Genomic DNA, 24340 nt, shown 5'->3' with positions numbered 1-24340 from the left:
CTATAAGGTGCTGCTCCTGGCAAGGGAGTGTGTGCAAGTGGCAGGTGTGAAAAGGTTAGCAGTTCGTCAAGTGCAGGTTTTGATTTCACTTCACAGTCTGCTTGGGAGAGGGATATTTGTGTTTTGGAATCACATTAATATTCTGTAGGCTCTGCTTTATTAGAGGTGCAGCAGCCTGGGTTGCTGGAAGGGTACTCTTCCGTGTTAAAGTAGTGTATGTGCCAGCAGCTAGCACAGAGCTCTTGGCACAGATACATAAGTAGTTTGAGACCTACAGACAACAATTCAGACACAAAGTAGTAAGTAATGCCTTCCGCCACTGATTTATGGATTCTGCTTGACCAGGCTATCTTGAAGAGAACTTTGAAACCAACTTGCACCATTCTGCCTTTGATGAAGAAAGATCACAAAAATAATTTGGAGTTCTTCCTAACACAGATTGGAAAGATTCATTTAACTGGGTAAGGAGACTAGGGGAGGAGGGTGAGTGGGATAACAAGGGAATTCAGGTCTCTTCTCTAATATGCATGTCTTCACATGGATTCAAACACTCCTTCAAGAAACCTTGAAATAAATGGGATGTACATTTGTGCTTTATGTACTTAGCATGCTCACTTGTGAAGTGTTCCTGTGGGTTAGAGACTGCTTGGGCAGGGAAGGTGCCTTCTAAAGAGAAGTCCCATTTTAAAGGCCTAGGAACCTGGCACTAGCTTCTGGAAATAAATTTTGCATCTTATAGACTGTTAATTACAAATTTGGCTGCAGTAAGTGTTCATAGTACATCTCAGACATGGAGCCTGAGACCAATTACTGCTTGACTTCTTAAGTATTATAGGCAATTTTTTTCCTTACTTTTTCTTCCCATCCCTTCCCCCACTGTCTTGATTCTTTTTGTCTTTTTAGGATAAATGTTCTTGGAAATAACTTGTTCCCATCTGTGGAATACCCTGTCCCTGTGGGAACACCCCTTATTTCTCCATACATCAAATGGGACCACAGTCAGGACTGGGATGTTCCAAAAGCTGAAGACTTTCCAGCAGGTTCCAAAGGCTCTGCATCTGCTTCAGTCTACAATATTGGTGTGTTGCTCGTTTGGAGTTTATTATTTGTTTGTCACTTTCTTGCTTTACCTGTGTGTTTCCTTTTGTAAAACCAAGAAAAGAATGCTCAAAACAGCATTCTGGAAGCCATCCTCTGAAGCTTAAATGTTTGGTTTGGATTGACAAAAAACTGTATCTCTTTCTGAAATGGAATGAGAGAACATGAACAAACCAGGAACCTCTGTTGCTTTAGACAAAGAGTAGTTCTAAGAGCTGCATATTGTCAGGCAGGAGAGTTGGGGAAGCTAGAGCCTCTTGTAGATATTGGGGAGGAAAAACCTCTCTGTTAGAGTGTTTTTATTTTTTTTTATTCTGTTCTTTGACAGATGTGAGTCCGGAGTCTCCTGACCACTACTTGATTGGTCACTGCATTGATGGCAGAGTTTTGTACCCTGCAACTGGGTACCTTGTGCTGGCTTGGCGAACACTGGCACGGTCTCTTGGTGTGGCCATGGAGGAAATGGCTGTTATATTTGAAGATGTCACAATTCATCAGGCAACTATCATTCCCAAAAAGGGTGAGTGAGGAGTTCTGGTATAACTGCACAACTGTGTAGTGAAGAGGGAGGGAGTGGGAGGAAAGGAATGCATGGGAAAAGTGAGGAGGAATGCAGGAGAGAGACTAAAGAGGAGTGCAGCATGACTGAGCAAAAGAAAGGATTCATACAGTCAAGTAGTATGCATTATGGTCATCTTTATTATGTGTTGTGAGCAGTGAGTCTAGAGATAGTGGAAAATAAAGTTCTGCTTGAGGATGGTAGAAATAAATGACCTCACAGTCCTGTCTTCCTCAATGTTTCTTGCAGGACCAGTACAGCTGGAAGTAAGACTCATGCCTGCTTCCCACTGCTTTGAGGTGTCAGGAAATGGGAATCTGGCTGTGAGTGGTAAGTGAAGGAAGTGTAAGTGTATATATACAGTCTTAGTAAATCTGTTACTTATAAACAATGATAATGATCATTATTCTTGTTACTGTACGCTTCAGGGAAGATTTCGCTCCTAGAAAACACTGCTCAGAAGAATTTCTCTAACCAGCCAGATGGCTTTCAGACTCAAGTAGACAGGAGCTCAAAGCCCGGGCTCTCGAAAGAAGATGTTTATCAAGAGCTGCATCTGCGTGGATATAATTATGGACCAACTTTCCAGGGTGTTCTAGAATGCAACAGTGAAGGTGAGTTTCCTTTCAAAAGAAGCACAATGAGCCTGGGTATCGTAATGGTGATTATTTGATCTTTTAATTGCATTTGTATTAACAGTTCACCTGACTGTGCCTTGTGAGGTAATTATACTTTGTGTATAAGAGAGAACAACCAAGAGCATTGGGAAAGCTGTTCTCTCCAATGTAGACCTGTGTGGTGGAGTTTACAGGGGAAGCTGGGTACATACACCAAACTTGGCATTTAATAAACAGTGATATTCTAGCATCTGATGAATGATGAAATAGTAAGGCTTTCTCTTCCTCTTCTGTAGCAAGTGCAGGAAAAGTTCTGTGGAATGGGAACTGGGTGACCTTCCTTGACACTCTGCTACATATGCTGATCTTACCTGAGACTGGCCGCAGTCTGCGCTTACCCACGAGGATTCGCTCAGTCTGCATTGATCCAGTGCTGCATCGTGAGCACGTGTGCCAATACCAGGACAATATAGAAGGTAATGTCTCTCATGCTTGAACTTCTGCTGGTTGCTTTGACTACTGGGTAAATGTGTGAATTCTGAAGTAGTAGGCTGAACTTCGATGGGGGCCCTCTTAGTCTCCAAGCTCTTCTGCAGCTCTCTGTGAAAGAGCCTGACATAGCACTGTTCATCAGATCACCTTGAACAAAATATTTTTTTTGTTTTCCAACTTACATTTCTTTCCTGACTTTCAGCTTTTGAAGTTGTTGTGGACCACTGTCTTGATAGCCTTAAAGCAGGAGGTGTTCAGATCAATGGTCTTCATGCTTCTGTGGCACCACGGCGACAACAGGAACAGATACCTCCCACCCTGGAAAAATTCTGCTTTGTGCCCTACACTGAAAGTAGCTGTTTGTCTTCGAGTGCCCATCTTCATGCCTATCTGGAGCAATGCAAAGGTAAAGTGGGATTGCTTTCTTGTCATACTAGGAGAATCTTCTAGCCCAAGAGAAGCTGTTCATACTCCTTTAGAACATCCAAGATATTAAGTGTTGGTCTCTGTACAAGACTTCAGCAAGGGTTCTCTGTATGACTGCTGAAGCTAAAAACTAGTTCTGCCTGAGATCTGTAGAATGTGAGAAAGAGTAAAAAGCCGTGAAGAAGGATCTTTCCTTCTATAACAGTCAGATATGGTGTCAGATGGCACAACCCCTTCTGCAAGCAGAGAGACACAAAGCGTCTTTAAGGAGAAATCCAACCTAGTTGCTTTAGACACTGACAAGAGAGCTTACTTAAGTGAGTTTTTAACCTTGGTTTGTTTTTCCCTGTGAATTGCTAAGATAGGCAAGGTTCTCATTTGTTCCTTGTTCCCATTTGATTATGGGCACATATGCAGACGGGGAAAATGATCTAGTGAGGCACACATCAAAGCAATTGTTTGCCACAAGAACAGAATAGGAGCAGTTCAGTCTGTTGTGAAACTGGTGGCTAAATACATTGTTTATTGATGGGGAGACATCCACTAAACTAATCACCTTAAGTGCCTTTTCATCAAAGAGAAAATAGTTACTTTTTAAAAAATTTTTGCTCTAGTGATGAATTTTGCTTCATCTTGAGAGAGTAATTTTTTTCATTCTGTGTTGGTGGATTGTCTTCATGCTCATCCTTAGATTTGGCAATAGATTTTAAAGATTTCCTTTTTTTTTTTCTCTCCTTAGTTTTCCCCTGCAGCATCCAAATACTGCCCCCACAGGGTACTTTTTTTCTAGGCTGTGGTGGGAATATTTTATCGAAGGGTGATTGACACCCCACCTGGGGAAGGAGATTTCAGGGAGAAACCAGGGGAACTGAGGCAAGCCATGACATCACACCATAACACTTCTGTAATCCAGTTCCTGATCCTCAGTCAGGATTAACTATTTCCCATCAGTTTATAAGGCAAAAGGGCATGTTAGGATTTTTGTATCTGCAGAAACTTCAAATTTTCCTCCACAGCTCCCTAAATCAATCAGAAGTTTTCCGTTAGTTGCCCTCTTTCAGTCAGTCTTACCACAGGTAATTGTGAGGGTTTAGTTTGTGGGGATTTAGCTTTCCTACAAAGCCTACTTATTTGGAGCAACTACTGCAGAATACATAATCATGTGAATGTAAGAGGTTGCACTGTGTCTGTGTGGCTGGGCTAATGATATAGGATGCTGTAATATGTGGTGCTGATCAGCTGGTGTAGCAAATGGAGGCAAAGAGGAAAAGAATTCTTGGAAAATCTTGACTCTTCCTTTCATTTCCCCTTCTGTTCCATAGGTCTGATCCAGAAGTTACAGTCTAAGGTGGCAATGCATGGAGTCAAATTAGTCATCCCTGGACTAGAAAATGCAGTGGCTGCTACTGGCTCCTCCACACAGAAGGGCCTTCAGCATATCCTCGCTGAGATCTGCCGTCTGGAACTGAATGGAAACCTCCATTCTGAGCTGCAACAAGTTGTGATTCGAGAGAAAATGCACTTCCAAAATGACCCTCTTCTCAGTGGATTGCTGGATTCTGCGGAGTTGAGGACTTGCCTGGATGTGGCATTGGAGAACATGATCAGTCATAGGATGAAGATAGTAGAGGTTAGCTGGAAGTCTGGGATGGGACCATAGCTAGTGTTTCTAGGCCTTCCAGTAACCTGATTACATACTGCTGTTGTTCTGGTTATAATTCTGGATATCACTCATGTTTTGATTTGGTTTCTGCTTTTCCTTCCCCTCCTTCTTCTCACAGGCTAATGCAGGAAGTGGACAACTGTTCTCTCGTGTGAAAAGTATTCTGAATGCTCAGCCCCTGTTGCAGGTGGACTACATTGCCACTGACTGCATCCTGGAAAACCTTTCAGCTATTGAAACAGAGCTACAAGATGCTGGTGTTGTGTCTAGCCGGTGGGATCCATCTAGCCTTCCCTCTGGAAATCTGACCGATGCTGACCTGGTGGTATACAACTGTTCAACAAGTGTTTTAGTGAATACCACTGAAATACTCCCTAATTTGGCAGCTGCTGTGAAAGAAGGAGGGTTCGTTTTGCTACATACTCTTCTTAAGGGAGAAACTCTTGGAGAAACTGTCAGTTTCCTTACAAGCCCAGATCTGCAGCAGAAACACAGCTTTCTAAGTGAGGTAAGCCTCTTGGAAGGACAGATACTTTCACCATGGATAGTCTGAGTCTGCTGCTTGCAGATGCCCTGATGGTAAATGAATAGTAGGCATTGCTTGCATGCCTTTCCATTGAGGACTTCATCAAAAATATCTAATAAACACTTCTTAAGTAGAGAGGACTTGCAAATTACTACATATTAGGTTGAGAGAGTAAACTGTAGGTTCAATCAGGAAAGCCTTTCTTAATGCACTGAAAATTATTAATTGTCTTTTGTACACCTCTCTAATCTGTATGAAAACACTGGCCAGGGCAATTCCTTTATCATTAAAATCATGTTGCTGGGTGGGGTACAGCTTTATCACTGTAGGATCCTGAAATGCTTCGGTATCAGAATATCTCTTTTGATACTACTGCTTGAAGTGTGATTTTACAAGCTAGTTAATTGCTTCTGACGTTAAGGTGCTCCCAGAAGGAAGGCTTTTCTCTTGTATTTTTCTTTTCTTCCTTTCCTCTTCCCTACATTATCTGATCCCATAATGAGATACAGTAAAATACACCCTGAGAAGTTGGAGGAGGGAGAGAAGAGTGTCAGCATTGTATCTTCAAACCAGTATATCATACAGATAAACTAATGCCAGAGCTGGCACAAGAGGAGGAGAGTGAAAGGCAAGGGTAAGGGTGGAAACTGGGGCATCATCTTCTCTTGGCAGCTGTTAGACTGAGCAGTAATGGAAAAATGCATCTCTACAGAACTTAGCTATTTTTCCTGATTTGGGGGGATGCAGCCTCTCAGCTCTCTTCTTTTAGAATAAGAAGAGAGTAGCACTTCCAAGAGTTTGGGTTTTATTTATAATTCTGGGGTGGGGTTGTTGGATTTTGGATTTTGCAATTACATGGATTCCAGCCCTTCACTTCCTGCTGACATTTATTCAAGGGGATTTGAGAAAAAATATTCAGTTCTTTGCTCTGCATCTTTCCCGGTGAACAGGAGGATAAAGAGAAGGTACTGAGAAGCTACTGGCACCAATAACAAAAACCATAAATCTGTCATTAATATCAGTAGCCTGGTATTAGCAGATCCCTGGGAGAAGATACCTGTCCATTGAATGCTCCTTCTCTGAAGGAAATGGTACAAGCCAGGCTAGAGTGTGCAGGACTTAGACAGTTCTCAAAGTTTTCTAGATGCAGACACTGTCCCTGGCCCTTGATATAAGGGATCACACTGTAAAAACCTTCTGCTGGTCTGTGCCTGGCATGTGAAAAGCAAATGGATGCTTTTCTGAGAGCCTGCAGTCATCTTTATTTTATTCGGATAGTAATCCTTAAGTGTTTCTGGATATGCCATACATGCATTTTCATTCTTTTCTTTTCCTGAAATGCCATTTCAGTGTAACTTAGACATATGGGTGCTTCTCCCCATCTCTGTGCAAACAGGGCTTAGGTGACATATAGTAGACACATTCAAATACACAATGGAATTTAGTGGCATGGTTACGGCTCAGGTTTTTTGCACACCTGCTAATGTGCTAAGACTGGTTCCCTAGCTAGGTCTTTGAGATACTTGTACTCCCACTTTTGGAAGATCCTTTGGAAGAAGGAGTAGTCTAGATGTGGATAAAACACTGTTATGTTAATCAAACATGTATTTGCTCTGTATTGTCTCAGTACAAGTTTTCAAGAAAAAGCAAGAAAAATTTACTTTTGACTTTGCTGTTAATTTGTTGCTTTGCCTGATTTGACAGGCACAGTGGGAGGACTTATTCAGCAAAGCTTCATTGAATCTTGTTGCCATGAAGAAGTCATTCTTTGGCTCAGTTATTTTCCTTTGCCGTCGGCAAGCTCCTGTCAAAACACCTGTTTTTCTGCCAGTAGATGAGACAAACTATCAGTGGGTTGAATCCTTAAAGGTGAGAATTCCTGTGTCCTAGGTATCTGAATTTCCAAATCATTGCACTTTCTAAATGAGATATTCAGTAGTGTTAAAAGAAAAATGTGTGTGTGTGTTCAGTTACTTTTAATAAAATAGAAGTTACTAATCTCTGCCAAGGATATGAGGGCTATTTTCTTTGTAATTCCTAGTAAAACAGTTTGGGATTTGTCCTGTAGGAGATCTTGGCTGACCCATCAGAGAAGCCTGTGTGGTTGACTGCCACCAGTTGTGCGAACTCAGGAATTTTGGGAATGGTGAACTGCCTTCGCCTTGAAGCAGAAGGCCACCGAATCAGGTACATAAGCATGCCCTTGAGTCACATTTGGGAGATGAGATATTTGTGTTAGCTTCCTCTCAGACCTATAGCAAAACAAACAAAATGACAACTCTTGTCTTCAGGTGTGTGTTCATTTCCAACTTGAACCCTTCATCTGCTGTCCCACCCACGAGTCTTTCTTCTCTGGAGATGCAGAAGATTGTTCAGAAGGACCTGGTGATGAATGTGTATCGTGATGGAAAGTGGGGCTCCTTCAGGCATCTTCCATTGCAGCAAGGTACAGTCTTTGAGAGCTGAGTATCACTTGCAAAGCCTTGAATCTGAATGAACTTTGAATAGAAAATGAGTAGCTGTTGTTCCTACAGTTACCTTTTATTATTATTTGTAATGGACAATTTTGAATTCTTCTGCTTCAGCTCAAAGTGAACAGTAGAACACTGTGGTGCCATGAGGAGGGTAAGCTATTTAGGCCATCAGTAGTATTGCAAAGCAAGAAAGGGCTCTCTGGATAGCAAATAGAGGAGGAGGTAGAAATTGCACAAGGAATTTACTCGTTTTGGAAAGCACATACCTTTGTTAATGTGTTCTTACTGTTCCTTCTTCTGCAGCACAACCTCAGGAGCTGACAGAATATGCCTATGTCAATGTGCTAACTCGTGGAGATCTCTCATCTCTTCGCTGGATTGTCTCCCCACTTCGACACTTCCACACAACTGATCCCAATGTTTTACTCTGCAAAGTCTATTATGCATCTCTCAACTTCCGGGACATTATGCTGGCCACGGGGAAGCTTTCTCCAGATGCTATCCCTGGTGAGTTAAAGTTACACTAGCAGGATATGTGTTGTTCTAGAATTAATCTCCTGATTGCTAGTAATGCACTGGCTAGATTGTATGCCAGAAAGAGTGCTTTTGAGAAGGAAGTACAGCCCTGCTGCAGAGCTATGCACCAAAAAGTTCCCAAGTTCTACTTCCAGTTACAGTTCTATTTTTTTTTAATATGGCACAATTAACAAACCATGCTCTGAGAAATGTTGCTTGCCACATTGCACAGATACTAAGTGTGAGATAAAACAAGTTGATAGAGGTTCCAGAGATGGGCATATGGTAAATACCAAAGTGAGAATGTTGAAGTTTCCTGCTGCCATGCTGTTGGACATGCTTGAATTTCAGGGAGGAATAATGCACAATGAAGTAATTGCCTGTTTACAAAATGGATGTGGTATTATCTTCATAGCGAGTTAAGAATTAATGTAATGTGTATGAAATGGTTTTAAATATGTATTTAAAAGAGAGGGGATGGAACATTTTAAAATGAGTGATTTGAGTAAGGCTGGGTTCCCCTTCATGACTGAACCACCTGGCATAATGGAAGTTGCCCCTGTGCATGGCAGAAGGTTGGAAGTAGATGATCTTTAAGGTCTCTTCCAACACAAACCATTCTATGATTCTATGACTGACATAAGTGTCTGCCTAAAACATGAATTATCAAAAATTTGTATTTCACAGTATATTTTTGTAGTGATCATCTTTCTAGTTTATGCATCATTCTTCTTCTGAGGGACAGAATTGCCTCTAAAACAAGACATTTTCATGACATTTCTCAGATGAAAACTGGAAACTAATGCAATACCATCAAGGATAAGTGCTTCCAATTTAATTAGAACAAGTGTTTTTCTGCTACTCTTGCAGTGAGTCATTAACTACGACAATTTATGAACTGTGTGCAGAAGAGACAAATCCCATAGGTTTAGACTTTCAGGGACTGCTGCTGTAGTAAAGGAACTTTAGAAGAGAAGTTTCTTTTGTTGTAAAAGGTGTTGATGTTCTTTCAGGTAACTGGGCTTTGCAGCAATGCATGCTGGGCATGGAGTTCTCAGGACGGGACGTGGCTGGAAGAAGAGTAATGGGATTGCTGCCAGCAAAGGGGCTGGCCACAGTGGTAGACTGTGAAAAGAGGTTTCTATGGGAGGTGCCTGAAAACTGGTAGGTCAACTTCTGTTTTCTGTTTAAGATTTGCCTTCCTGTCTGAGGCTGATGACAGCCCTGATCAAACCTGAGTGCTGCACAATGGCTAGATTCCCCTCTGGCAAATGTTAACAGGGCTATAGTGTCCCAAACAACTGTAGGATTTTGGATTAGATTCCCTGCAGGAGTTCAGCAGCAGTTTTTGTTCAGTGGCTTGCACAAGGTTCTCATCTTTTTTTGGGCTCTTAGCTTCATGTGTTTCAGTATACACTGGGATATCAGTGTTGGTTATGTTATTGGTTAGTTAATGAAATATTTTTTCAGAATAATGAAACGTAGCTGTGGTAGTCTGCTGTATGATTGACACTTTCTTATCTATCTTATCTTACACTTCCTTATGTATCTCAGCAGTGAAACCTTTCTGTTGCAGAAAGGCAAATTTCATCAGGAGAGTTTAGCAGTATTTTCCAAGACTAAAGATACCTCTTCCACTTTGCTCCTTAGGACTCTAGAAGAAGCAGCTTCAGTGCCTGTGGTTTATGCCACTGCTTATTATGCTTTGGTGGTTCGAGGTGGTATGAAGAAGGGTGAGAGTGTCCTTATTCACTCTGGCTCAGGAGGTGTGGGCCAAGCAGCCATTGCCATTGCCCTGAGCATGGGCTGCCGTGTCTTTACTACTGTAGGTGAGTACTGAGGGCCCAAAGTCTTGGGGAGAAAGAGACTATAGCTAATAGAGGAAGGATGTGTGTGTACACATAGATAAGTATATATACCCATTTAGGTGTATACTTATTCCCCTTCCAGTGTGATCTGCTGTAGCTTTGATCTAGTTTCCAGGCTGAGAACTGGTTACATAGTAAATACAGCTACTGACACTGCTTGAAAATTCCTCAGCACAGTCAAATTTATCTGTGTCTATACACTATATAATCAAAAGTCTGGAAGAAGATCATAGCTTCCTCATTTTACATTTAGTAATATGAATCCAATGCCTGTCCATCGTTTCTGTTCCTTGCTCTATCTCATAAATGAGCAGTAGCAACCAGACAGCCTTTGTCCTAAAGTCTGACATCTTGAGAGACTGAAAGCTTGGAGATGGCTTCTCAGACTTACAATCCTTGGGGAAAGATGTGCAGTGGAAAGTGGGCTGTTTCATCATAAAAATGAAATCAGTGACATTTTTCAACCTGTCTTCTACTTCCAGGTTCCACTGAGAAACGTAAGTATCTCCAAGCAAGATTTCCACAGCTAGATGCTAATAGCTTTTCCAGCTCCAGAGATACTACCTTTGAGCAACACATACGTCGAGTTACCAATGGAAAAGGTGAAGTTCAAGAAATATCTTTCCTTTTTTTGTCAGCTAAGCCACATTATCAATTGCGCATTCTAAAGACAATATGAGTCACTAGAAGACAGGGTTAGGCTCTCAGCAAAGTTAAGTAGGTGCTTCTCCTTTCATTGCAGGTGTCAACCTCGTGTTAAATTCCTTGGCAGAAGAGAAGCTCCAAGCCAGTTTGCGTTGTCTTGCTCGACATGGGCGCTTCTTGGAAATAGGCAAATTTGATCTATCTAACAACAGTCAGCTTGGTAAGATGGGGAACTGGGAAGCACCTCTCATTAGGTTTTAGCTGCTGCCCACCATACCTAGGTGCCCTTTTCTGCAGGACAGCTCTCCAGCCTCCCCAGAATTTATACTTATGTCTGGTGTTATTAGTGCTCAGGTGCACAACTGACATTTGTTCAATTTTTTATCACTTATGATTGCCCGGTGTTCCAGTCTATCCTGACCCCTCTGCAAGGCCTCTTGTTCTTCATGGCAGTCAACAGCATCTAACAGTTTTGAAGGCACAGGGCAAGATAACCCTGATTTCTCTTGGATGGAAAAAAATTTTTGAATGTTGTAAGGTGATGTGTCAGTGAAAAATTACAGCAGTGTTCTCCTGTTGTAGAATGATTGCATATAGCATTAACAGCCTGCTTCCTTATTCTAATTAAATTTCAAAAGGTCCTATCATACTGGAAAACCTTGCTATGAGGAAGAGTCTCCTGTGGAGACAGACATGATGTATGTAGGATTCTAGCTCCCCTGTGAGTCTTAACTCAGCTGTCACTAGGCAAAAAAAATGTCCTTTTTAATATCAGACCAACCATGATACAGCTTGTCCTCTCAACACACAATTTTTTGGACTGGCATTTCTGTGGAATTGGTCTGCTTGTAAGAGAGCAACGTAATGTTATGTGTTAGAGAATATATGCAAGAATTAGCTTGGAAAATGTAGAATTCAAACATCTGACTGCTTTACTCCTATAACCTGCCCAGAAATGTTTCTGAAGCAGAGGGTAGGCTCCATTTTGAAATGTCAGCAGCATCAGGTCATAACCAAGTTGCTTTTTCTAGGAATGTCTCTCTTCCTCAAGAATGTGGCATTTCATGGGATCCTACTAGATTCAATATTTGATGAGGGAAACCAAGAGTGGGAAGTAGTATCAGAGCTGTTGAAGAAAGGCATAAGAGATGGTGTAGTAAAGCCCCTGAGGAGTACAGTCTTCAGCAAAGAAGAGGTAGAAGCTGCCTTCAGATTCATGGCACAAGGAAAACATATTGGCAAAGTTATCATCAAGGTAATGTGAATGATTTTGATTCTCTGATGCCTCTGGCCATTCCCTGGTGACTGTTGGTTATTTTGATCCATTTTGAGTTGAAGTTCTATGAGTAGGGCAGCACAGGGTCAGTTTTTACTGCTGACACTGTCACAATTGTAACTGTCAAGTCTGGCACTGATTCTACAAGGTTCATTCCCATTGAGTGGAGGAGCATAGCATGAAAAGAGATGCATTATGTATCTGATTATCTAATTGTAACTATCTCTTTTTTTTGTGTGTGTGTTGTTTCTGGTTCTTTGTTGGTTTTTTTTTTGGTGGGGGAAGGTCCAAGAAGAGGAAAAGGAGTATCCTTTAAGAAAGTCTGAACCAGTTAGAATCTCCGCAATCTCCCGAACCTCCTGTCCACCTACGAAGTCCTACATCATCACAGGGGGCCTGGGAGGATTTGGGCTGGAGTTGGCACAGTGGCTAGTTGAGAGAGGAGCACAGAAAATTGTACTGACGTCTCGTTCTGGCATACGAACTGGTAAGCAAAAATTGTAAGGGAACAGGGAATATGACTGCCTTTCAACAGACCTCAGTTTGTAGTTTCTCTCCATTTTTAAGTGTCCTGTTGGTGACTAATAATGTCTTGATCTCTTTACTTTCCTGTATTATCTCACTTCAAGCTGTTGTATCCTTTATTGTAAAGGAAGAACGATCTTTTAGCTTGACCTTTTTTTCCAATTATTACTTTCCCCCTTTTATGCTTCCTATTTCTATCAACCCATTTTCTCTCTTACACAGGGTTTTTTTATGTAGCCTTTCTTTTACCTTTATACCTTCTTCAAAGTCTGGCTACCTCACTGACTTGTCCACTGGCTGTAGCATGTCGGATCACATGTCACAAGGAAGGGCCTAAAAACTCCTTGTTAAAGATACTTTGTTCCTCAAGGTACATGTGTGGATGCTCACTCTTGCTCCTTAGATAGCTCATCTATAAAGATGACCTTACGTCTGATAGCATCCATAAACATTTTTACTCAGATTTAAGCCGCTAGTTTGATTACACTGGCAGCATTGAGATTTATCAGTGATAGTCTTTAGTATTTCCTCATACAAATTCACTCATGACTCAAATTCTCTCTGTCTCTACAGGTTTCTTTTCTTTTGCCAAGTTCACAGTCACACCACTTGTGTGTACAAACACATAGATCAAATACAACTTCTCAAGTTCTGGCTGTGTTACTATAATCTGTTGCTTTGCTCTAATCTAGCCAATTTTCTCAATCTCAGTACCCAAATTTTTGTTAACTTCTCTTCACAGTTGTATTTTTCTTTCCTTCCTTCCCCTCACCATACCCCCCCCCAGCCCTTAGGTTCTCCCAGTGCTGTTCTCCACTTTATCTGTGTAGAATTTCTGAAATTCCAATGATTTCTAGCTGCTGTTCAAATTCTGTCCAATTTTTATCTCTCAGCTGAATCAGGAATGATTTAGCTATTCAGTCCCTATCTAGTCAGAAAAGCATAAAGGAGCAACTTAACCAAAGCATTATGGTTGGGATTCTTCATCCAAGGCACTGTCCACCTTTGTTCTTCTAGGCTACCAGGCTAAACGTGTTAAAGAGTGGAAGGCACTGGGAATCAAAGTGTTGGTATCTACCAGTGATATTGGAACACTAGAAGGAACGCAGCAGCTGATAGAAGAAGCTTTGAAGCTTGGACCAGTTGGAGGCATCTTTAATTTGGCTGTGGTAAGTGACAGAAATGCTCAGGACTTGTAAGAGGCAACTTCCATTCACGTGACTTTTTTACGGAAGGCAGTCAGGCTTCATACAATTTTAGTTAAGTTCTCTGTGTTTCAAAGGACACTATGCTTTGGTCTTACCTGGTGACTAAAGGCTTATGGGTCTGTTCCCTTGACCTGAGAAGTAACAGTATTTGGCCAGTGAGTTCAGTTCTGTGATAAGACAAATGTTGCCCTAGCCTCCTGTGGACAAGAAAAATCCCATGTAGAGCTAGCCAGAATTTCTGCAGTGTCAATACAGAAAAAAATACTGAAAAAAGCAGACTTGGCAAAAGGCATGTTGTCATATTTTGGGATATTCAGGATATGTCTGTACTGCAAAGTTACAAAAATACATTGTGTAGCAATATCCTTTCATATCTCAAGTCATGTGACATATTTAAACAGAGAAATTGAAGATACTGAAACTACACTTTCTTTTTTAATTCCTCTTCCCACTCCCAATAGGTCCTTAGAGATGGCATGATTGAAAATCAGACCCCAGAATTATTCTGCGAGGTCAACAAGCCAAAGTATTCAGGCACCCTTCATTTGGATTGGTAAGTGTCTTTAGAAGGGACAAATAAGAACTGTTTTTAAAGTCAAGGAACTGATCAAGCTTAGTTGTTTTAGTCTTGCACTAGCCTTTGACAATAATACACTTAGCAGGTTTTTCTGATGCGGTTTCTCCTGCTCTGTTCCAAGGGTGACTCGTAAGAAGTGTCCAGACCTGGACTATTTCGTTGTATTCTCCTCTGTAAGCTGTGGAAGAGGAAATGCTGGGCAAAGTAATTATGGCTTTGCCAATTCTACCATGGAGCGTATCTGTGAGCAGCGACATCACGATGGACTCCCAGGTAAGATGACTTTACTCATTGCACAGTATAAGCTACCTTGCCAAACATCCAAATGAGCACCAGCTCACCAGAAACCTGTGCACTTATCTGGAGTGATAAAGTATGTTGAAGGCTGTTTTCTGCTCCTTGATGTTACCCTGAGTCATTCATGTGTGAATGAATACACACCATTTAACAGTACAAAGGAAATGCAGGCCTTAGCATAGCTCATTGTTAAGTTCCTTTTTATTAACTCACTCCTGTTCCTGCCATGTGCTTTAGTTAGTTGCCTAGTGTGTTCTTCTGATTTCTTCTCCAGGCCTGGCAATCCAGTGGGGAGCCATTGGTGATGTGGGTATCTTGATGAAGACAATGGGAAACAAAGACATTGTGGTGGGAGGAACAATTCCCCAGCAAATGAGCTCATGCCTGGAGGTGCTCGATGTTTTCCTGAATCAGCCTCATCCCGTCATGTCCAGTTTTGTCCTAGCAGAGAAGGTCTCAGTGAAAGCTGAAGGAGGTAGTCAGCGGGATCTTGTAGAAGCTGTTGCTCACATCCTGGGTAAGTGCTGTCACTCAAGCACTACTGAACGGTGCCTAGTCTCTCATTACTTTTGGAAAGCAGTGGTGCTGCTGTAGGTCCTCTGTTCAGCATCTCTTCCCCATCTCCTGTGGTGTGGCAATGTTGCTGTTGTGAGACTGTTTGCTTTTTTTTTTCCCCTTTACACTGTTCCTTCTCTCGAATTACAGCTGTTTCTTTTATGGGTTTTTCTCTGTTACTGTGTTTATATAGATATGCGTGTATACCCCAGAGCCTTGGGTTTTATTTAGAGTGAAGTGGCACCTTTCTCCAAATGGAGAACCAACAGGAACAGCCCCCAAGAGCAAAATTCTGGGACAGCACATAAGACAGCAAATACATAACTAACTTTCTCAGTACTGTTCCAGCTTTCAAACATTCACCTTGATATGTCCCCATGCCACAAAAAGTAGCTTTTCTCTACTTATTGCTTAACTAGTATTTTATTTGCTTACCAGCTCTGTCTGTCATCCCATGTGAACCTGTAGTAACCATAGCTTAGCTGTGCATTACAAGTGCCATGTCCTTCTGTCTGTCTTGAATCTGCTTTCTTTTACCATTGTGTCTCTTATTTTTGTGTTGGTACTGAATAATCACTGTCAATTCTGTCTACTATGTCCCACTTCAGTTGTCTCTATTGCAGACAGAACTGTCTAGTGATCCTTTGTTTTCTACCAAAAAAGGTGCTGATAAATGAAAGATAGTCTCCTGAGCATTACTTAAGGAGTTGTGTGCAACTCACAGGCAGCAAATCTGATCTCTCAGGGCAGATGCAGCTTTTAGAAGTGATAGGAAAGGGTCTGGGAAACCGCACCCAGCTGTAGGTTTAGTTTGCAAGAAGAGAGTATGAAAGCAACAAAGGGAGGAGCTAGTAATGAAGCCTGGTAGTGGGAAGGGTGGCAACATGGGGCTGCACAAGGTGGAGGAGGGGACAAAGAGCTGAAGATGCAGGTGTTATGAGAGGTCTTCTATAGGTAAGGAAAAGGTGAGAGATTGAACAGTGTGAAAACTGAAGGGGAAAAGGGAAATGAAGCCTAAATATACCACCTCCTCCTCCAGTGTTGTAGACATCAAGTGTTGCAGTCAACCATCACTGACACTGATAACTTTCTGCTGAGGATTGGTTGCATTAGGTCTAGGGCTGCAGTTTCACTTAGAGTCTCCAGTGTGTGGAATCTGTCTAGCTGACTAACTGTTCTGTATTTGCTCTAGAGCTGATGTGAAAATATTCACAGCTATTTAGTTGGGACTGATGTATCCCCTGTCATAAATCTGTGCACACTCAATATGTACTCTAAATACTAGATCCCATACGACAAGGTGGGGGTTGTAGAAGAGGTGGTTTATGAAAGTATTAGATGATCCTGGAAGGCAAACTGCAGCTCTACAGCTGCAGTTCATTGAGATTTTAGGAGACAGAAGAAAGTGGAGAAGGCTGCTAGAGAGACCTGGAGCTGAAAAGAAATTGGCCTTTTGCTACTATGCTCTTTTGTTCTCAGGGGTCCGTGATGTGAGCAGTCTGAATGCTGAGAGTTCCTTGGCTGACTTGGGCTTGGATTCCTTGATGGGTGTGGAGGTGCGCCAGACACTGGAGAGAGACTATGACATGGTTATGACCATGAGAGAAATTCGACTCCTTACAATCAACAAACTGCGTGAACTTTCTTCCAAGTCCAAGAAAACAGAGGGTAAAGTGTCTGCATCAGGGTTGCTACTAGTCACCTGAGTCCAAATAATTAAGCTTCCAATCCATTGCTTTCATCTCTAGTGACAAACCTCTATCAGATCATGAAATAAACTTATAATTGAATAGCTTCTAAGTGACAGACATGTCACAGAAGTGTATTGACCACTAGGACAGGCCCATCATTTCTGGGGGCAGGGTGTACAAGCAAGGCAAGTGTGCAAGCTGCTTTTTTGCTTGGCTAGCAGCTGCATGCATGAGCACTCTTATGTAGCTATGTGTGGGATGCAATTTGAGACCTTTTATTTGTCTGGGGAATAAACAATGTAATGTCACACTCACAGGAAGCTAAAAGCATATGCAGTTCCTGCAGAGCAACTGACCATAGGAAGATCCCTGCTTCTATGACCTGATGATGTAATGAGGCAACAAGCTAATCTAGGGCAGCCCTAGCCCTGAGATTGTGCTTTAGGAGTGTGGCTACATGACCAAGACTGATCCTGAAGCTAATTGGGTTTGTCTGGTGTGCTTTCCTTCACAGAGCTGAAGTCATCCCCACTGATGAAAGCAGGCCCAGGTGAATCTCCAAAACTAGATTTGAACATCTTACTGGTGAACCCAGAAGGGCCAACAATCACTCGTCTCAATGATGTTCAGAGCATGGAGCGCCCTCTTTTCCTTGTTCACCCCATTGAAGGATCCATTGCAGTTTTCTACACTCTGGCCTCCAGACTTCACATGCCCTGCTATGGGCTCCAGTGCACAAAAGGTATTTCAGTTCTTCAGCATCTTGAATTTGCAAACTTAACATTCTGAACTGTAGTTGCTTTTAGAGAGGGCTTTGTTTCTAGACTATTAAACCTGGAGGAACAAGTATCAGGCCTATTAGTCTGCAGAGGGTCATATCATTATTCCACTATCAAGAGGAATAATAGATGAAATTGAATAGTTTACGTGTACAAAAGTCAAAGCATTGTGTTCAACCTGTCCTTGGAAAGCAACAATATTACTATTACTTGTCCTAAATGCAAGTTGTTAACAGCAGTTTAGTAATTTACCTGCAAGGTAACCTGGATGTTTCCAACAGGATTGTTTCTGAGTGCATGAAAACATAATTTGTCTCTGCCAGTGTCTTTTCACGAGTCTTTCTTACTCACTTCCATGTTCTAGCCGCTCCTTTGGACAGCATCCAGAGCCTGGCAGCCTATTACATTGATTGCATGAAGCAGATACAGCCTGAAGGACCTTACCGCATTGCTGGATACTCTTTTGGTGCCTGTGTAGCCTTTGAAATGTGTTCCCAGCTGCAAGCACAACAAAATGCTTCCCATGCACTCAACAGTTTATTCCTTTTTGATGGGTCTCATTCCTTTGTGGCAGCATATACCCAGGTAAGGGGCACAAAGAGACTCTTTTTTCTGAGGACCAGTCTCTCTCATCAAGGCTCATTTCTCTCAAAGCTTACTATTCTAGATATGAGCAATCTGAAAAGCTGACAGACTTTTATTCACAAAAGATTTTGGAAGACAGCTGTAGACAGTGGATGCTTAGAGATGGCTGAAGGGCCGAAGCACATGAGAGGTGGTCTTCATTAAATGGAAAGAGTTCAGGCACAAGTGTTGCTCTTGCTATGATAAATCGTAATATTAGTATGTTTTCTGGAAGATCTTGGTGTCTGCAAGTCAAGATCCTCTTGTAGTGGTGTGAGGAAACCTTGCTTAAGGGTTCCCTTTAATTTTCATTGTACTTGAGAGAATATTAGGGTCTTGGCAATTGCCACCTGTGGATTTGCTTTCTAATCTGTCTTGAAGGGATTTCCCCCCTTCCTTTTTTTCCCAGTTCACACCTTTGGTTCTGTAATTGTTTTTATCTGACGTTTAATATCAGGCAAATTCCTCTCACCTTCATATTGTATTCTTCTCTCTTCCAGAGCTACAGAGCCAAACTGACCCAAGGGAATGAGGCTGCACTAGAGACTGAAGCATTGTGTGCCTTTGTTCAGCAATTTACAGGCACTGAATACAATAAGGTACTGTTTCATATTTTCAAAATCCAAATGTCTTGATGTTGCAGAAGAGGGTGTATGTTTTTTTGGTTAATGGAGATGGATTCTCAGCTGTTGAGACTAATGTGAAAAAAATGTTAATATTTCCAGCTGCTGGAGGTTCTTCTGCCCCTGAAAGATCTGGAGGCTCGTGTGAATGCTGCTGTAGACCTAATAACTGAGATTCATACAAACATCAATCGTGAAGCACTCAGCTTTGCTGCTACTTCATTTTACCATAAGCTGAAGGCTGCTGACAAGTATATACCAGAGTCCAAGTACCATGGGAACGTGACACTGATGCGGGCAAAGTCTCGCAATGAATACGAGGAAGGCCTGGGTAGAGACTATAAACTCTCAGAGGTCAGTCGCAGGCCCACTTACCACTGTTGAATTTCTTCTCATGTTTGGGGAAGCCAAAGGAAAGCATGGGAAATCATCCTCATTGAGGAAAAAAAGGACAAAACCAACCTTAAAGAAATTATTGTTCTGCAGCTCCTGTGCTCTAACAAGAATTAGAAGTCTCCAAAAGCAAATGAGTTTATTGGTTTCACGCATTTTCTGTGGGTAGTGAGGGCCAGAAAGTCTTGCCTGTATATAGGATGTGTTTTCTATAGCTGATTTTTGAAGATCTCTAGAATGACTTTGGATAATAATGATGTTAAAAGAGAGCAGTCGCTTTTCACTGCAGACCCTGAACCTAGTTCACGGAATGAGGGCAGCCTTCTGAAGAGCAAGTGTCAGTCTTCTGACAATAAAGGCAGCTTTTTCTCAGTTACCTTTTTTTTCACTTAGAAGCTAGTAGTTACAAATGGGTTTCTTGTGGGCTAAAAAAAAAGGTTGGGGTTTGGCCCATAGTCTAGATAAGGTCGCTATTCTTTAGCCCCTGCTCACATACAAGGCTTAAGTTGGTGCAAATACCAGGGAAAAGGAAGTGATTGTCAGAATTCTCTTCCTGCTTCTGGCATCTCCTATCCTTTCAGATGTCTAATTTAGTCATTATTGATTCCAGGCTAATTTGTATGTTATTAAAGTTGCATAATGACCTTAAAGGAAGATTTCTGCTGGTGGGAGAAAGATGGTGAGGAGGGGAGGGGTGTTTATTTGGTTTACTTAAGGGCTTGGAAGTAGCTACTTTATCATTCATTCTTTGATATTGTAGGTAAATTATTCTTTTGGTACTAGGTTGGTTAACTTCCTGGCCAGCTTATATGTGAGTGGATCACCTGTCAGGCTGTCAGACTATTGTGCTTTAAAACACTGGTTCTAAACAGTTCACCACAGCTGATCTGTGAAAATGTGTCAGAGTAAAACCAGTGCCATTTTTAACTGAGTTTGATAGAGACAGTGGTCTAAATTATGACTAACTTAGAAGACTAACAAAGCCACAGTGACCAGCTGGTTGTAAATTGTGAATGAAAAGTTTTCTTTTTCATACTTACGCAGGTGTGCGATGGGAAGATATCTGTCCACGTCATTGAAGGAGATCACCGCACCTTGCTGGAGGGAAATGGTGTTGAATCAATTATTGGGATCATCCACAGCTCACTGGCAGAGCCACGTGTCAGTGTCAGAGAGGGTTAATTTCTACTTCCTCACTGTCAATGAAGAAGAAAATGCCAACAACATTCCTAGTTATGACAGGCCCCAAGGAACTCTTCCTGTTCAACATCTCATCTGCTCTGCTGCCAGAACTGGGAAGTCCAGCTGGACTCAATTGGTCTTTTTCTGTCTCTTTCTTGCTTATCTTTTCCAACATTTATGGGTTCTATCTCCTTCCTTTCCTATGGCTGTTCTTCCCCCTAGTCTCCCTGTCTGTGTTAACTGTAGTGCTGTGACTCTGTCACTGTGCACTGCAGTGAGGGTTCCCCACAGATGGTTGCTTCCTACATCCTTGGCAGTATAAAAAAACAAATTTAGGAGTAGATTTCTTGTGCTTTATATTGTTTTTGTCTTAACAGTATTCCAAAGGGTAGGTGATAGCACTTGTTGACCAAGCCTAGTGAACAGGGAGAGGAGAGGAGCTGCAGCTGATTTTGGAGATACTTTTTATCTGTGAAGAGTCTGTCTGCAGTTTAGGTCAGAAAGAGAATTCCATTGAGGGTTTTGTAACTATATTTTTTAATTTGCTATATTCTAAGTATTTATTGTGTCAAACCAGAGACTTCTTACTTGGTTTTAATTTATCGTGGGTTATAGGAGCAAAGAAACATCCCTTTTTGAAGGGGAAGGTTTATTCTGTAAGGGAAAGTTGCCCATCTTTGAAATAATATAATTTCTTTTTGGTTTTGTTGAGTTGATTTTTGGTTTTTGTTTATGGTTTGTTTTTTTTTTCTCCTGCTGCCCTCCCTTTTCAGAAAGGAATAGGTAGAAGGAAGGATTCTTGCCATCATGTACTCTTCAGGGGAGAGAGGGGCCTGGGGGATAGGGTGGGTGGTTTGACAGATGCTGCTGTATTGAACAGCCATAACTTGGGCATGATAAAAACAGGCAAAGCTGTCCCTAGGCAGGTACTTTGTTTATATTTGTGCAAGGTTCTGTGGCCTGCTCTATCAGAACCTTAGTAAAGCATTAAAATTATTGCTTTACCTTATTCCCTCTCACCTCCAGTCTTGCCACCCAATGAAAAATTTGGAATGGGGAGGGCAGGGAATAGAATTCCTTAACAATAACTGAACAAATCCTCCCACCCCTGCTCTCCCATAATCAAAGCTCAGGCAAACATACAAGAGTCTACCCAAAGCCTCTATATATTTTATTTAGCACAGGGCTTGCTTAAGCCTTGTATTTCTTTTCCTTTCAGTAATGAGGCTTGAAATCCCACATAAGTTAGCTAAGTAATCAGTTTGATGGTCTGATTTTAAAATACAGTAGTACCTTTTTAAAGGAAGTTTGCATAAAATTGAAATGAAAAATTTCTTGCCTTTGCTATGCTGGATCTGTCCTTTCCAAAATCAGTAAATCCTTGTTACACTTATGATACAGAGGAGACCTGGGTAGCAACAAAGCACCAACTAGGAGGAGCTATTGTGCTTCTCCAAACTGCTGTAAAACCCCGGTTCTCTCCGTTCCCCAGTGAAGTATTCTGGTGGTACAGGAGCATTCCAGTGACAGGAACAGATGGCTCTTCACTGCAGGTTCTGACCTAGTGTCTTTTGCTTATACCACCCTCTGTTGATAGTGGCTGGGTTAACTGATTTTAGTTTTATAAAGTATTTCTTTTGTGAAATTGAAATAAAACAACATAATGTCAGCTTAAACCATTTTGAAATGTCTTGTTCTTTTTTTTTTTTCTTTTAATTAATACTTTTTGGTCTGAAAAGTGTCTTTGGCTTTTCTAGTATTAAACAGAATTCATCACTGGTTGGGTTTTGAATTACTTTATACCATCATTTCTTAATCCCGTGTTTCATCTGGAGTCTCTCACTTTTTGGTATAAAGCAAAAAAACTGCTGCTAACATATCTGATTTGTATTCTGTAGAAATAATAATAGTAATAATAATAAAATAATATCAATGAAGGCTTAGTATTCTGAAGTATAGCTTCTTGTTGCCATGATTTTGGTACCTTAGATACAACCAATTTACAGCCATAATATTGAAGTGGGAACTTTTAGATGAGCTTTTATTTGCAGTATTGAAAAAGCCATTAATACTCCTCAGTTTCCCTATCTGTAAAATGGGACAGTATCTGCCTCAGGGCCTCTCTGAGGGTTAGACAGGCAGTGGGTATAAATGCTCTGAAGTTTTAGGTATGATGTCTAAGTGTTAGACAGTAACAGAAGGAGGAAAGTGTGTGCTGTGTGAGGGATACTGCATACTGATACTGGAGTGGCTGTGTAAGTTGTGTGCATACACCATGGACTTCATTCCATCTACTGCACATGGTCCCTGCACCTACTGCCATTGGGTACTACATAAAACAAAACAAATGGGGACTAGTTGGTTTGGTTTAACTACTGGCAGTTGTAGTGAGCCTGAAAAAAAAGGGGAAAGAATAGCCAGCTTGTGTTGGTTATATTTAAAACTGGAAGGAATAATAAAGGATTAAATGTAAAGCAAACAGGTGCAGTAGTGCTGTGCTAACGTGTGTAACATCTGAATGGACTGTGTGGAAGGAGCAAGGACTAATGCTGTCCCAGCTGTTGAGGCAGGAGTTTGATGAGCTCCCTGTATAAACTGAATGGTTTCATCTAAGCAGAGCTTGAAAATACTGGTTTAGTCATAGAAGTTGCTGAAGAATAACTTACAGCTTATATATTGTTGGTGTTCTTGTGGTTGTTATTTGAAAAGCAGAAGGTTATGTTTAGGGCTCTTTTCCCCCATAATTACCTGATTATTAGCTGCTGCCATGTAACCCATATTATAACTGGCTGCTGAACGCAGTGTGCCAAAAATAAAAACCTTATTAGTGCTGGTATTGCTTGCTTATCAGTAGCCCATCAGATTAGACATGTAGAATAATATCAGAAGGCAAAATCCAATATTGCAGTTTCTTGTTTTGAGAAGACAAGGACAGAAGTGAAATCCCTCATACCTGCTCTTCTCTGTGAAACTAAAGTGGGGATTCTTGTCAGCTGCTGCATTCCATCCTTTTCAGATAGCTTCTCACAGGCTAAAACCATGCTGATCTCAGTCTCAAGACTGAAGAGCAGTTCTCTGACTGGGGAACTGTTTAGGCTCACAAATGCACATTGCCATTTTGAAATGATGGACCATGTACCTTAAATCTGCAATATAAAGAGTTCAAGAATGTATGGCACACAGCTTATATTGTCACGAGTATTAAAGCTATTATTTTCCTTTTCTAGTCTACCACCTTAGAAGGCAAAGAAATACACCTCTCTTGCTGAAGATAGCAGTAAAAACAATGCAAGAAGGGCTACAGTTTAATAGACCTGGTTACATAAAATAGCACCACCAGAAAGCAGAAGCCTTACCAGAAAGTGAAGTTCAAGTGGAGGTCAAGTAAAACCCAAAAGGTTTAAGGTAGAATAGGAAGCAGGTGTTTGCTTCTTCTGCACTTAAGTTACCAGACATGATGCCTGCAAATCAGGGTCAAAAGAAATTTAAAAATACCCCTGGAGCAGTTTCATCAGAGGAAGGGGGAGTGCTGATAGCAGGGGGGCAGAGCTGTATATTTTAAAATAGCAACTTCGTTCTTTAGGCTGCAGAGAGGTAATGAAAGATGGTAAAAAATAATTAGAAGCTTGAAACATTTATTGCAACAAGTTCATCACAGCCATGAATGCTAGAAAGCTGGACGGGGGTGAAATACAGGTTTTGACAACGAACTTGTACTGTGAAGGC

The 24340-nt window shown here is 41.4% G+C and overlaps 1 protein-coding gene across 1 annotated transcript in view; it reads left to right on the top strand.

The window, feature by feature from the left end:
- Positions 1-22283, top strand: part of FASN (fatty acid synthase) — a 41384-nt gene extending 19101 nt beyond the window's left edge. Inside the window, exons 15-43 of the mRNA XM_041465954.1 lie at positions 346-461; positions 904-1079; positions 1427-1618; positions 1907-1987; positions 2086-2271; positions 2571-2750; positions 2969-3172; positions 4515-4822; positions 4974-5363; positions 7086-7250; positions 7450-7568; positions 7673-7827; positions 8159-8362; positions 9385-9535; positions 10022-10200; positions 10722-10841; positions 10982-11104; positions 11916-12139; positions 12446-12647; positions 13703-13854; positions 14355-14446; positions 14592-14743; positions 15042-15284; positions 16802-16990; positions 17528-17755; positions 18157-18377; positions 18917-19015; positions 19142-19393; positions 20477-22283. Coding sequence (XP_041321888.1) covers positions 346-461; positions 904-1079; positions 1427-1618; positions 1907-1987; positions 2086-2271; positions 2571-2750; positions 2969-3172; positions 4515-4822; positions 4974-5363; positions 7086-7250; positions 7450-7568; positions 7673-7827; positions 8159-8362; positions 9385-9535; positions 10022-10200; positions 10722-10841; positions 10982-11104; positions 11916-12139; positions 12446-12647; positions 13703-13854; positions 14355-14446; positions 14592-14743; positions 15042-15284; positions 16802-16990; positions 17528-17755; positions 18157-18377; positions 18917-19015; positions 19142-19393; positions 20477-20614 — 5241 coding nt within the window. The 3' untranslated portion in view covers positions 20615-22283. The remainder of the gene's footprint in view (positions 1-345; positions 462-903; positions 1080-1426; positions 1619-1906; positions 1988-2085; positions 2272-2570; positions 2751-2968; positions 3173-4514; positions 4823-4973; positions 5364-7085; positions 7251-7449; positions 7569-7672; positions 7828-8158; positions 8363-9384; positions 9536-10021; positions 10201-10721; positions 10842-10981; positions 11105-11915; positions 12140-12445; positions 12648-13702; positions 13855-14354; positions 14447-14591; positions 14744-15041; positions 15285-16801; positions 16991-17527; positions 17756-18156; positions 18378-18916; positions 19016-19141; positions 19394-20476) is intronic.
- Positions 22284-24340: the final 2057 nt, after the last annotated feature.

Source organism: Pyrgilauda ruficollis, unplaced genomic scaffold, assembly GCF_017590135.1.
Source record: "Pyrgilauda ruficollis isolate IOZ18807 unplaced genomic scaffold, ASM1759013v1 scaffold196, whole genome shotgun sequence".
Classification (NCBI taxonomy): Eukaryota; Metazoa; Chordata; class Aves; order Passeriformes; family Passeridae; genus Pyrgilauda; species Pyrgilauda ruficollis.
This window is presented reverse-complemented; position numbering and strand designations above follow the sequence as displayed.